The sequence below is a fragment of the Vidua macroura genome, chromosome 11 (assembly GCF_024509145.1).
Source record: "Vidua macroura isolate BioBank_ID:100142 chromosome 11, ASM2450914v1, whole genome shotgun sequence".
Lineage (NCBI taxonomy): Eukaryota > Metazoa > Chordata > Aves > Passeriformes > Viduidae > Vidua > Vidua macroura.
Window position 1 is genome coordinate 14,721,137 of NC_071581.1, and position 14,247 is coordinate 14,735,383.

Consider the following 14,247-nt stretch of genomic DNA (forward strand, 5'->3'; position numbering starts at 1 on the left):
TCCCAGCTGGGGTCACAAACTGGCTGTTGTCAGGTAGCAGAGGGTAGATGGGATGGAGATCCTGCTTGGCTCTCCCCTCTCTCTATCACTATCATCTTGCCCTCTTGAGAGGCTGGCAGGCTGCACCAGCTTCCCCAAACTCCTGATTCCCAGAAAACTCACCTGGAGCCAGACACGAGGCTGCATCACAAAGGAAGGGAGGCAAGGCTTTCCAAGCCTCAGAGCCAGGTTGAATGCAGGACCAAATCTGGAGCTGACTTGCTGTCAAGCAGCCAAGGGGAATGCTGTGTGGAAGAGCCATGGAGTGGGCATGCTGTAGTGTGAGTGAGAATGCGCTGAAATCCCAGCACACAGCCCAGGGTTTAGGTGATGCTGCCATTCACCAGCAAATCATGGCAGGTTTAAAGCAACAATTACAGTAAAGAGCTTCTCCATCACTGCACTGCTGAAGACCTGAGTCCTTTGGCCAGTTTGCAGTAAATTTCATTTGCTGCACTCCTAGCATAAAAGGAGGATCTCAAAAGCAAGAATAATTAATGGAGAACATTAAATTGAAGAGAGTTGGGTCATCAGAAAATGCAGAAAATGAAGATGGAGGAAGTGATAAAGGACTTCAGGATACTGCCAAGAGCTGCAAGAGGAAAAGAAAATCCCCCCTCTTACACCTCAGCTTTTTAATATCACCTTGAAGTTCCTGAGGACAGAGAAGAGCCTGAGTCTCTGAATACCAGCACTGCAGAGCTGCCTCGCTCTGCAGGGCCCTGTGAAGAGATGCAGCTGTCTCTTAAATAACAGCAGTTGACACCAGTTGTGAATAGATGAGAGATCGTGGCTTCAGCTGTCACAGCCGAGGATCTGATTTCAAATGAAGCCCCATTCATCCATCCAGTGCCCATCATAGGGTTATTAAAGGAGCATCTGTCACAAAACCAAAATGCCTTTAAATGCTTGAAAAAGGACACAACAAAAATAAGCCTGCTTAGCTTATATGCTTTCCTCTGGGTGACGTGATTCTTGGAATTGTTTAGCAAAAATAAATTATAAATGTGATGGATAGGGAAAATACATGATACAAGCAGGGTGAGGTTTGTATTCTACCTTAGTGTAGAGTTTGGCTGTCTGTCTGTTGTTCCAGGCTTGTGGGGTAGGTGTGAGAGACAGTGGCAGGGAGTTTTGTTGGGTAGCAGAGTGCACAGCCCCAGCTCTCCAGGTGTCCTGCTCCAGAGCCCTGGCTCAGTGCACTCCCTCCAGGACACAGATGGAAAGCCATTCCTGGTTTGGATGCAGCAGGGATATCATCTCCAGCAGCAGGTCAGGGCCAAGTTCAGGCCAAATGGGATGTGCTATGGCAAGGCAAATGAGGGAGGTTTGTTTGGTTACTCATCAGGACTAAATCCATGTCCTGTGTTTTAAAAAAACTGCATTTAGCCAAACTGAAAGTCAAGCATAGACATCATGGCTATCTTGAGTGAACAGTTCCAGCTCATACCATCTCACACTCACCAGCAAACTCTTACCTGAGACAACAGAATCTTTTCCTTCTCTGCAACTGTGCAGCTCCTCTTACTCTTTTTTATTCTCTGCCTGTTGCATTGGGCAAAACTGCCATCTTCTGGTACCTGAATAGGTACCCTCCTGTCCTGCCACCAGCAGGTCACCTCCTGCCCCGCTGCCTCTCTGGGTGACATCCAGGCACAGGGATCAAAGGAAAAGATCACTGCTCATGCACAGACATGCTCTATTATATTCACAATATACTGAAAGCATCTCAGAGCATTAGATTGATGTTCCTGGGGCCAGAGGTGGACATTTATGCCCTGTAATGCACATCAAACCCCTTTTAAGAGAAACTGGAGTGTCTGCGTGCAGGCTTAATGGTGGTGAGAAAGACTGTGCTGTGTGATGCAGGTCTGTGTTTATAATTCATATTAAATGGTAATTCAAATTCCTCTTTTCTTTATAAATTGTTTTTAAAATTGTCTTGAATGTGGATGGAAAACTGGATTGTGGTCATATGTGCAAAGATGTTGGGTTCCTTTATATAAACATTTCATGCCAAGACAGGACCAAGTTTCAGCCTAGGAGGCATTGCCTGTGTTCATAGATTTTAAGCCTAAAGCAGAATAAAGTTACATGTTTTAAACTGTCCAGGCATTTTAGAAAGCTAAATCTCCTCTCTGTTCCCCCAAAGCCCCAATTTGTACTCCCAGATTATTACCATTTAAGTGGAGTCCTGGATTCTTTCCAAGAGCTGCATCTCGTGCAGCCCCAGCCCTATGCTGGATTTCAAACTGAAGCAGTGACTCACCTGAGCAGATTCATCTCCCTTCACTTGAGCTGACTGAAAGCAAGGCATGGCATGTCCCTCCCTCTCTTCCCAGCACAGAGAGCCATGTCCAAAGAGGACTCGACCTGCGTGTTCTGGGAGCAAGACCTGTATGCTGCAGCCTCTTATCTGAATAAACCCTGGCAGAAGAAGGTTTTGTGTACAGAATCCAGCACAATGGACTGATTTGGACCCTTGTTCCTCAGGGAATAAAAATAGCAAGTTAATATTAAAACTGTGTATTTTCACAGATTGCAGGCGGGACTCACAACACACCATGCTTAATTTCCTGCTTTCAGTTCCCTATCAGATTTTATGCTTAGCTTACTGAGGTTTGTTTTTCCCCAGAATAGGATTTTTTTTCCTTTAGCTACAATACATTCAGCCATGAAAAATGAGATTCAATAAGATTAATAGGAAGCTGAAGGATTCATCTGAGATTGACAAAGATTAATGTGTGTCTTATTCTTAGCTGTTTTCTGTTTCTTTTCCCTTCTTCTCTCAGCTACCTAGACAGCTTAGATCGAATTGGAGCTGCAGACTACCAGCCCACGGAGCAGGATATCCTCCGAACCAGGGTCAAAACAACTGGCATCGTAGAAACCCATTTCACATTCAAAAACCTCCACTTCAGGTTAGTCTAAAACTGTACAGTAAATTTTCAGAACAACTATTTATCACAGGGTTTCCCCATAGTTCCTAAAGGAGAAGTTGTTAAATTGCTGGTTAATGCATGGACAGCTCCCACTGCAGAAGACACAGCATTTTGGAGGGTCAACAAAATGGCAATCCTGTCTTGAAAGTCACTGCCTGTAAGATAGAAGCTCATGGCAGCTTCTTCTAACCCAAACAACACCTCTTTGTTGGAATGTATAATACAAGTCTGAACCCCAAATCTGATCAAACCTCATAAATGTAAAAATATTTGGCCAGATCTTTTCTCTTAAGTGGGTCAGTGACATGTAGTTAACACAATACATTGACCCTCATGATGCCATCCAGTAGAGAGAAGAGGGCACAATGACAGAAAGCCACACACAAACAGTATTTAGAGCATATAAAAGTCAAGAGTGTGTGGTCTCCACCTCTGCTGACCCTTTGGGACCCAGCACGCTGCTAAGGCTCTCCCACAGATCCCCACATCCCTGTCTGTAACTGCTCCTCCTGGCTCTCCTCAGCTGCAGGCTCTGGAGAAGACCAAGCTAGCAGTGAAAGACCCACTGCTTTGTGTTTGGAGCCTCCCAGGACCCATGTGGTCAGAGAATGCTCAGAATGCTCAAATCCCCTGGTAGCTAGGGAGGAGTGGGTGGTGATGGTGCTCCCCTGTGCTGCAGGCTCTTCGATGTCGGGGGCCAGCGGTCAGAACGCAAGAAGTGGATTCACTGCTTTGAGGATGTCACAGCGATCATCTTCTGTGTCGCGCTGAGTGGCTACGACCAGGTGCTCCATGAAGACGAAACCACGGTGAGTCTAACTGGGTCTTGGAGGCCCCAGCACCTCTGTATGGGATACTGCATAAGCCAGCAACTCCTCAGAGGTCACCGAATGCTCCCTGGGGTGCTACAGTAATGTGCTTTTGTCCATCGCTCCCCCTTGGCTCTGAAATCCTGGGGAGATCTCTCCTCCTTCACGTTCTTTGATACGAAGTCTGCATACCCAGGTAATGCTTCCTTACACTGGTAAAGGCATAGTGTTTGATTGTCCTTTCTAGCCAACCTGTGTTTTCAAAATGCATTACAGGAACCTATAACCAGCAAGAGGATACAGCTGGGTGGGCTTTAAAACAGGGAAGCAGTCAGGCCGTGGTGCAGAGGTGCAGGACAGCAGTGCATGCCTGGGGCTCAGCCCAGGAATAATAACCTCTTTCTTCAGGCTACAGAAATTCGTTTTCCTTAGTGAGAATGGAACTGTTTGAGTCCTCAAGTAATTTGCTCTAGGAGAGATTTTATGACTTCCCACTGTGACATTAGGCTCAAAATACCATCTGGAAATAAAGCTGGTGAGGACCTGTGTGCTCCCTGGTATTAGAGTGCAATTAATACAAGTGAATTGAATACACAAAAACGGATGCAGTCATTACTGTATTCTGACCATTCATTCAGTATGACAGGGATGCATGTTTTTGGGACTAATGACAACTGCTGTGGGCACCCAGTTACATTTGTCTAATGAAAAGGAATTGGAGGCCATATTCAGACTCAGTAATGATTTCATCGGTGCCCAATCTGCAGCAGCAGCATGGAGTGCTTGCTCCTGCCAGCTCTGCCTTTCTGAGGATTTTTATTCTCCTGCTGGTAAAGATATCAGGCTTGCAGAAAGCTGTGGATGGGGATGGAATTGAGGGAAATACTGCTGTTAGGTGATATTTGTCTTGTCCCAAAAAGACTAGGAAGACTGTGGTTTCTAGCCTCTGAGCCAGGTTTATGAGCTCTAGCAAACTCACCTGGTTGTTTGATTTATATTGATGCCAGAATTCTGGGTGATATTAACATTACCAATCACAGGACTGGTAACAGCATGAAGCAGTGTCAAAGAGAAGTTTAGACTGGAAATCAGGAAAAGGTTCTTCCCCCAGAGTGTGATCAGGCACTGGAACAGGTTTACCAAGGAAGTGGTCACAGCACCAAGCCTGACAGAGTTCAAGAAGCATTTTGACAATGCTCTCAGGCACATGGTGTGACTCTTGGGGTTGTTCTGTGCAGGACCAGGAGCTGGATTGGATGGTCCTTGTGATTCTGTGATCATGACTGTGTCTCCCTCCAGACTGACTGAGACACTCTACATCCTGTCATGTCCACTTATTTATAATCCCCAGTTGTCTCCTCCCTCTGACCCTGGCCCTTATCAGGATGCTCAGCTCTGTAGGATTTACTGGGAAAGAACCAAAATCTCCTGACGTGATTTGAAAACTCCAGCCATTAGCTCAACACTATAGAGCTCTGCAGCTGGGCAGCAAAATCAGCCAGGGGACACAGAAGAACACAGAGGGAGAAGGAAGGTCCAGGAGAAGGGAGCAGAGCTGTGATATGAGTAGAGAGCAAGGTGCTCTGTAGGTATAACTTGGATTGTGACATCCAAATTGTGAAGCCAAAGGCAGCTTTTAATACAGGTCACCTTTGGGTGCCCATCTACACAAGTCAGAGCCTGTGATTCAAAGCCATGGAGCACAAAATGGAATGTTCTGTATGCCAATGCCATTTTTTAAATGTCAGCCTTTACTCTGCTCCTCTGAACTGGAGGTTAGAGGAGAGCTCTCCTGGGGAGAGCCCTGCCAGTGATTGTTCCTCACCCAGCACCACCCCAGAACCAGCACAGCCTCCCCCCGAAGTGCCGCGCTGCAGAAACTGGGATTTATGCATCTCCACCTTTCCCTTTGCAGCAGGAGAGCAGCCTGGTGCAGCTCTGGCACAGCACTGACATTTGCTTGCTATTTCAGTCCCTGTTCACAACACGTTTTGGGGGATGCTGAGCAACAGGAGGGCAGAGGCAGCTGCTGCTCATTTACACATTCGGCGTAAATGGGGAAAGCATTCGGCATCGCCACCAGGCCGGCAGGACGCCCCTGCCTGACCCAGATAAACAGCCCTGAGCAAGGCCAATGCACTCAGGAAAAAATTGGACCTTGCCTGCCCTGTTATATCCCCATCACAAATGGCAGGTGTAAACATGGCACCCACAGACCCTGGCCCCTCCCAGGTGAACCCCCAAGCGTTTGGCTCCCTCCTTGGTAATGTGGTGTCTCCCCAAAAACCCAGCAGTAAACCAGCATCTCCTCAGTCAGCTGATTTGCTGTCTGCGTCCGTCACATCTGCCGGCTTTAATGACGTCAATCAGCTTTTATTGCTTCTCGCTTGGAAAACACAAAGAGGAGGCAGCTGAGAAAGTGAGCTGGATGCTGCTCCTCCAGCTTCATTTTTTAGAGACACTTACTACAGTCCAGGCACTTGCAGCTGTGTTGAGCCACTGAAGGTTTGGGGGCTGTACAGATGTCTCCATGAGTATGAAAGGACTTGCAGAGAGCTTTCATTGCTGGCATGGAACCATGAGAGAGAAATAACCCAACTAGTGTTGAGCATATCAGGGTCCAAAAAACCCATCCCAAAGCTGGGTGCATGTAGAGAATGTCTTTTCCTCCTGTGCTCAGCACCCTGTTGTCAATGTTCACAGGTGCTTTTTGCACTTCTGTAAGTCAAACCACACTTCAGGGGGAGGAAACTGCAGTTCAGATGCAGTCAGCATCACGTGGGCCAGGAACAGGCTCACCTTGGTAAGCTCCAGGTGGGACAAGTGTAGGGTCAGCTTGTGTCACTGAAAAAAGCTCACAAACAGGTTTATTGTGAATCCTTTCCAAAAAGCTGGTTAAACAAGGCTGGGTGAAACACTCTCTGACCTGTCCCTGCCCTTAAAATTCAAACACAGCTCTATGCTTGTAAAGTTGTTTTGTGGGTTATTGTGCTCTTTGTTTTAAAAGACTGAGCACCCGTCCTCCAGCAGCAGCTAAAACAAGACTGTTGTGTTTGAAGCTGTCCCTGCTCCTTAAGGGCAGGCAGTCTTTTATAAGGGATGTATTTTCTCTCTAATTCCCTGTCACAAAGAGCCACACAGCAGGAGTTGAGAAAAGCAAGTATTCTATGTCCAGATCAGAAAGACATAAAGAAAATAAAGAAAACTTTCTGCATCTGTGATTTTTAGTCCCATCCACCCATAAAGATCACACTTTTCACACACATTCCCAGTACTGCTGAATCCAACTTCTCCCGTTGCTTCCAACACCTTATGCTGCTGTTGGCAAATCTAAACTGTGTCCCTGTGTGCCCAGCTCCCAGGGGAGTGGAACAAGGCATGAGAGAGATTCAAGCAATGACTTCATCAGTCCCATTGCTGCCAGCCACAGCCCAAGCCAGAGCTCACGTGGCAAAATGGTACCCTCTGCCCAGCCCATCCAACGCACAGGGCACTGCCCTCAAGGTATTACACCTGCCTGTGCCTTTACCACGTCCTTCACAAGGACCTGCCAGGCTCTCTGCCACAGTTGTACACAGTGGGAACATCCTGCTTCAACTGGCAGAATACCTCCCTGGATTATGTTTTTGCATAACAAGGCTGTTTTGTCTCATTTTCAACTGATCTTTGTTTCATAAGTTGAAATTACAGAAGGAAAGCCTCAGCTCTGTAATCTGGGAAGAGAGAGGGACAGTCACATCACTCAGTAAAACTAGAGAAGATGATTCACAAAGGTAGATTTCCATTGTTCTTTCTAAACAGAATTCCTAATGGAATTTTTTTTTTAAACAGCAATGGAATGGGACCTTCCATGGGAACTGAGACTATCCTCTGTTTTTTTACCTTGCAAATTCAAAGGAGTCATGGCAAGAGAGGGAGATGATGATGCTGCACATTGCTGCCTCTGAAGCTAAGATATTTAGGTCAGCCATATCTAGGGAAGACATGCAAGTATTGTTTGTGTCCCTCTTGCTGAGGATGGGATGGGTGGAAGGCTCTGTGCTGGTAACCCTTGGTGCATTAGTGTTGGCCTGTTGGTTTGTATCACACTGCATGACCTGGTTAGCGTGCTCTCTCTGCTGTCATTGGGCAAGGAAAATGGAATTGCAGTGCTCAGAAATTGCCTTAGGAGTGACAAAGCAAGCCAAAGTGGCTTGGACATCTTAGGAAATATAAGCAGGAGGGGGAATATGGAGTTGCTGTGCTTAGGATAACCATCAGTGTTCTTACAGTTCACATGACAGGTAGCACTTAATCACCAAGGAAAACAGAAAATATTGAATGAACTGAGTGTTGCAGAAAACACCAGGTATCCTTCCATGCTCTGGTAAAAAAAAATATGTTTTCTGTAAGTGTGTTTTTGCCTGGAGAGAGTCTTGACCGCAGCATCCTTTCTCCCTCATGCTGAGTGAAAAGCTGTTTGCTCTTCACATCGGTGACAGCTGTGCAATGACATCTGAACTCAGCTATGAGCAATTCTGTCTCTTGTCCTGTGCAGGAAAAGTTAACTGGACTTTGAATATGCATGGGCAAGTGGTGACTCCTGTGTAACACAGTTGTTGGGGCTACTTTTCTTGTTGGGGTATGAAATATTTGCCAGTGTAAGGATTTAAAATACCAGTTTTAAAATAGGAAGTGACATTAAGAAATTAATGTCTGAAGAGCTCTTCCCTTAATAAGAGACCCAACACAAAGTGAGAAGAAGCAGTGTGATGGGTCCAAAAGAAATAATTTGTGTCACTTCATCTAAAAGTATGAGGAGCGTAATCTTTAGTGCCTCCTAGCAGAATAGGCACATCTGCTCCATCACAGCAGAAAGGGGCCCCAGCCAAGTTCTAAGGGACAAAACTGGTCTTCCACTGTGGATTTACTGGAAGGAGGGGGATTACTAGGGGAATTTAACTTCTCACTCCTCCTTTAGCAGCAGTCTGTCCTTTCACATACAGTATCCAGACACTGCTTCCTCATCCTTGCCTCTGCACCTAGGTCTGCCTGAGCTGTTGCAGGGCTCCTACAAACATCTATTGAACCAGTAACAGTTGGGAAGGGAAAGGAAAGGGAGATAGTGAGGATTCCTGATGCTAGCCAGCACCAGGACAGCTTGTGGCCATGCATGGGCTCCCAGAAGCCTTCCTGGCAACAACATTTCCCATATGGCATCCAGGTGTGACAACAGAAGCATCTGTGCCTGCTCACCAGAATATTGCTCTGCACCTTTGCTACACACAGAAAGCAATTTAAGGCTTTTGAATAATGTCATCTTCTCTTTAGTGGTGGGGAAGTAAAAGGTGGATTTTAAGACCAAAACATTTCCCACGTAAATAAGGATGAGTGGACAGAGTAGTTCATTGTGTTTACTTGTCTGACTGGCAAAGCTGGAGGGAAAATCGACGTGTAGAGATCAGACAGCCAGGTCAGACAGCCTTAGGAAGCTTTGAACCTTTTTTCTGGAATCTGAAAGGAATAGAGGTCATTTAGTGTAACCCTCATGTTGCAGTGGGATGTATTGTGTGTACATGATTCTGTGATTCTGTATTCTGGATACCACTGAACACTAATAGTCACTATTTCTTGGGAAAACAGTCTCATTTCCTAACATGTACTAATGCAAATTGATCAAACTGGATAAGAGAAGTAGGAGGACTTCTGCAGGATCCTTACATTGTCTTACAACTATAGAAGAGTTGGCTTCACCTAACCTTGAAGCCCAGCTCAGAAGTCCTCAGCTTCTGTTTCTTAGACAAACACAATGTCACCCATGCTGCTCCCCATGCCATGAAGAGCAGTTTCACCCTTCTGCTCTCCACCAGGGCTGTGCAGTGTGGCAGCCGTGGCACGAGGCTGCCCAGGTGGCTGATGGCTGCTGCGGATGAGCTGCGGGCTTAGCCCACAAGCAGCATTCATGTGTTTCTCCACACTTTTAGTTTAAATCAGCAAGGATGATAAAAATGTCATTTAAAATGTTCTGTGAGGGACCCTGCTTTAAAAAAATGGTTAATTGTATTTGCTTTCTGTTCCCCTGACCACCTTCCACTTCATTCTCTCCTCCCAAAGGCTTTGGGTATCCAAGGATCTCTTGCACAAAACCTTCGTACACCAGGTTTCTATGTGGTTACAATTTTGGCACGACAAGTAGCAAAGGGGAGCATTGCTTCAGGAGCTCCCACACCAGCCAGTACCAAATGAGTTAGCAAAAAACAGCCCACAGGCACAGGATGATCCAGATAAGCAATGTGTTGCAACTGATACCCAATGAGCAAATGCATTTTTATGTTTGTATGTGATTGCGTCGTCCCCGTGTGTCGATACAAATGGTGGGGAAGTGTGTGGTCATTCAAGACAGGGCACAGCAAATCACACGTGTCCTGTTTCACTCTGGGCTGGATCAGATGTTTCTTTCATCCATGGAGCTTCTTCTATCTATATAAAACATTCAGTAGACACTAAAGCATATCAATGAAAAGGAATGTGTTAATCAGTGAGGTGCTGGGCTCAACTTTATGCCAGCACAGGTGTGAAATGGAGTGGGAGAGGGGTGAAGGCCCCCATCTGTCTCATGTACCGCTCCACATTCCCAAATCCAGGGCTGGGGGGAACAGAACATGCTGCACCCCCGCTGAAAACCATCCAGTAACAAGGCCGTGCAGCCCTGTTCTCTCCAGTGTCTCTGTGTGATGGCTGTAACTGGTTTCTTATGCGCACTGGCGGGTTTGGGGAGTGCAGTCCTAAGGAGATCCCGCTGGAAAAGCCGAGGAGCCGGTCTGGTCTGTACCATGCTTTGCCTTTGATAACCCCCTGACTCTTGGGTGTGCTTCATCCTCACCGCGCCTGCTCTCTGCGCTACCCGGCTCCCGGCTGAGAGATGGCCACGCGACCGGCGTGCGCGCTCCGGCGTCGGCCTCGGCGCCAAACGTCGCCAGCCTCGGCACCTCCACAGCTTTTCCTCGGCCGTCTGACCTTATCTAGCCAAACAAAGGCCAAAAAATGAGCATTTGAGAGACCAACCAAATTTGGCAGGTATGAAGCTTCTCTTGAACAAAGAAAAAAAAAAAGAAAAACCAAATTGGGAGTTGAAAGCAGCGGGGAACATGACACTTGGTTGACTTTGCCGTGAGCTCTTCCCACCACCATAAACCCACGTGGCGGACTTTGCAACTCTCTAACTTGTCTGGTTTTTCCATTCCTCTTATCTCTCTCCTTTTCCATGTTCTTTTTTTGCATGACCTATAGCCAAAAAGCTGACTTCATGCTGTGCATACCTTTGGATGTATGGCTCTTCTGCTAATCTTCTTCTAGAGGCATGAGCTAACACCAGTGGTAGCTGCCTGACTTCTAGTCTGGTTGTTCTTAGATGTTCTTTGTTATGTTTTTCCTTTTTTATACTATTTTCTCTTCCTTTTTTCACTTTTTTCCTCTCTGCAAGACACTTTCTGTTGAGCCATCTTCCAAGAGAACTAAAACAAAAAAGTTTAAAAATTAAAAGCGCAACAACAGAAAACACTAAACAAAATAACAAAACTAGTCAAAGGTCACGGCAAGGTCATTTCCAAAATTATGTCACCTTGATGTCTGCTTCCAACTCTAGATTAATTCAAGGATCTACCAGTCCTTGGTTAATGTAACCAGTTGTGTGCCGCACACATTCGAGAAAGTGGAAAAAACATTTTAGAAAAATTATTGAAAACATTTTAGAAAATCTGCATGAGCTACACCAACACATAAATCTGATCAAAGGGCAAAAATAATTCTCCATCCATGCATGGTGCATGATGATTTCTATGAGCTGGGATCCTGTAAATTAATGTTATGCAAAATCAAAACAGCTCTGTATTGTTAAATGCCCTTAAGTTGCTAATTGTATGTCCAATGTAATAGGGATTGCATCTGTGTATGTATATGTTCAGCTGTATGTATACATAAATTTATTATGTATATTGTAGATTTTCTTTTTTGTTGCTTTCCTCCTTAATTTAGTTCATTTAGATTTCCCTACATGTTGAACATCCCTGGGTCACTGGCTTTGGCCTGATGCGATCTTTCCTTTCTATTGCAGAACCGCATGCACGAATCTCTGAAGCTTTTTGACAGCATCTGCAACAACAAATGGTTCACAGATACATCTATCATCCTGTTTCTAAACAAGAAGGACATATTTGAGGAGAAAATTAAGAAATCTCCACTGAGTATCTGCTTTCCTGAGTACACAGGTAATGAGAAATGTGGCTGTACAGGAGTGCTTAGCAAAGGGACCACAGAGCTCTCCCCAGCCAGGCTGATGCTGTAGTGTATCGCAGGCAACGAGGCTAAAGATGCAGAGCTAGAGCTCCCATTGGCTTCACTACAGGTTTTGTTTCAGTAAGTGCCAAAGGATCACCCCCACCATGGTCCACTTAAAGCAGGAGGATGACTTGACCACCACCAGGGTGGGTCACCACCACTGATTCGGGTGTGTGATCTGCGCCTCACCAGTGGGTTTGATGCCAAGCCAGCATCTGCAGGTGTGGGGCCACTGTGCACTCCCCAAACCCATGTGCACTGGTTCCCTGTGTCACACAGGATCGTGAACCTTCTTGCAGGTCTCTCAGAAAGGTGCAGTGAGTGTAACCATTATAAATGGGTGACAGGAGACCAACACGCAGGGTTTGTCAGGCTGTCCTCAGCTGGAGTACAACTTTGTTCTTTCATTCCCAACCATGCTCTCTTATGGCCATAGCAAGAATCCCTCTGCAGCTCCTGGCCACCTTCTCCACTTCCAGGCACTGTGGGGCTGTAGAATCATCATGATCCTGGAAACATTCATATCCAGGCTGGGTCAGCAACCTGACTTGGTTGAAGATGTTCCTACTCAATGCAGGCGGGTTAGATTAGATGACCTTTAAAGAGCCCTTCCAACCCAAACCATTCAATGATTCCATGATCAGCCCTCCAGTATGCAGACAGGACGTCTCACAGCTTGGCTGCTTTAGCTCAAGCAATACATTTTCATCACATCAGTTGAAGAGTCCCCAGTTTTGCTCACAGGTTTGCCAACATCAAGCATCTGGACATGAAAACACTTCCAGTTAAATGCAGGTAGAAAACAAGGTGTTTCACATTTGATCTTCCCACACTCCTTAACCCACAGTGCAGGCAGAGGAGAGCCACAGTGAGCCATGCCCTGAGCTTGGCTGGGGAGAAGGAGGCCTTGGTGATCCATGGAGTTGAGAGCAGGAGCTCTGGGATGGGCAGCGTGCAAGAAGGCCCCGCTCCTGCTGCCCGCCTGGCATCTGGCCTGCTAATGATGGGAATACATCACCCATGCAAAGGCTGCAGCTGCACCCCGCTGCTTCCCTCTGCATTTTGCCAGCTTCCACAAACCCTCATTACCATTCCGAGATGGCACAAAAATAAACTTTTATCGTCATGAATTATTTAAACTCACCGGAGACATCCAGATGAATCAAGCTGACAGACAGAGAAGCCAATCTCTTTGTCAGGAAACACAGTTGTGAACCAGGAGCACCAGGAGTGTCACAGTTCTGGGCAGGCCAACAAATTATTAACCAGAGCTTCTTATCTCTGAGCGCTTGATTTTTCACTGTGAATAGACAAAAGTGATCCCTCATTGCTGCTTTGGGCTGAATGGTCTGTGGCCATGGAGCTGAACAACTCCAGCTGAATTCAGAACATCTGCAGGCTTCCTCTCCAGGGAAGATTTTGGTGTTTGTCACTACCAGCACATTTCAGCCACCTAGTCATCTGCTTGGTCCAGACAGAACCAACATATTCCCAACAAATTTGTCAGAAAAGATCTAATCATGGAAATTTCAGTCTTTACAGCTGAGCTCACAATAATGCCTACCCCAAATTTTCCTGGTTGCAAATTAGATTGCTGCTTTTGGATGGCTTGTAGAGCAGCTCATCACCATTTTCTTTATAGCAGTGCTTGCCTATACTGGATGGTTTCTGTCATGTCCTCTTCCCTTCCCGTTTCTCAGTGAAACAAACCTTCACCTCTCTCTCCTTCCTGATCACATTTTATGCACCTGGTTTTGTAGATCTTCACTGCTGTCTCTCAGAAACCTCAGTGTGAAATAACATTCTCACAGAACCCCTGATGTCAGAGAGACTAGAACAAGAAGAAATGTCATTTTCTATATTCCTTCCCAAGCTATCCCAGCCCAGGAGGGAAGTTCAGTGGGGGAGGCAGACGTTCATACACATGGAGCTAAGCTCTTGGCTGATTAAACAGAGCTCCTCTGTCTGGAGCACTTCAGCCACAAGTGAACCAAACCAATCTTCCCCAAGTCTTAGGGGACCCCCAAAGGTGCTCTAAATTCCTTCAGGATGCTTTTCTGGAAGCTGGGAGTTCTCACAATGCCAGAGACCCTGAACAGATCCCCTGTCTCTCTTGTGCCATCAGAGAGGCCAGAAAATCT

At 46.2% G+C, this 14,247-nt stretch overlaps 1 protein-coding gene across 2 annotated transcripts in view; it reads left to right on the forward strand.

The window, feature by feature from the left end:
• GNAO1 (G protein subunit alpha o1) overlaps positions 1 to 14,247 on the forward strand; it is a 141,806-nt gene that overhangs the window by 112,783 nt on the left and 14,776 nt on the right. Inside the window, exons 5-7 of one of the 2 annotated variants that reach the window (XM_053987267.1) lie at positions 2,832 to 2,960; positions 3,661 to 3,790; positions 11,883 to 12,036. In XM_053987267.1, the coding sequence (XP_053843242.1) occupies positions 2,832 to 2,960; positions 3,661 to 3,790; positions 11,883 to 12,036 (413 nt within the window). The remainder of the gene's footprint in view (positions 1 to 2,831; positions 2,961 to 3,660; positions 3,791 to 11,882; positions 12,037 to 14,247) is intronic. The other variant, XM_053987268.1, reaches the window with a different exon arrangement.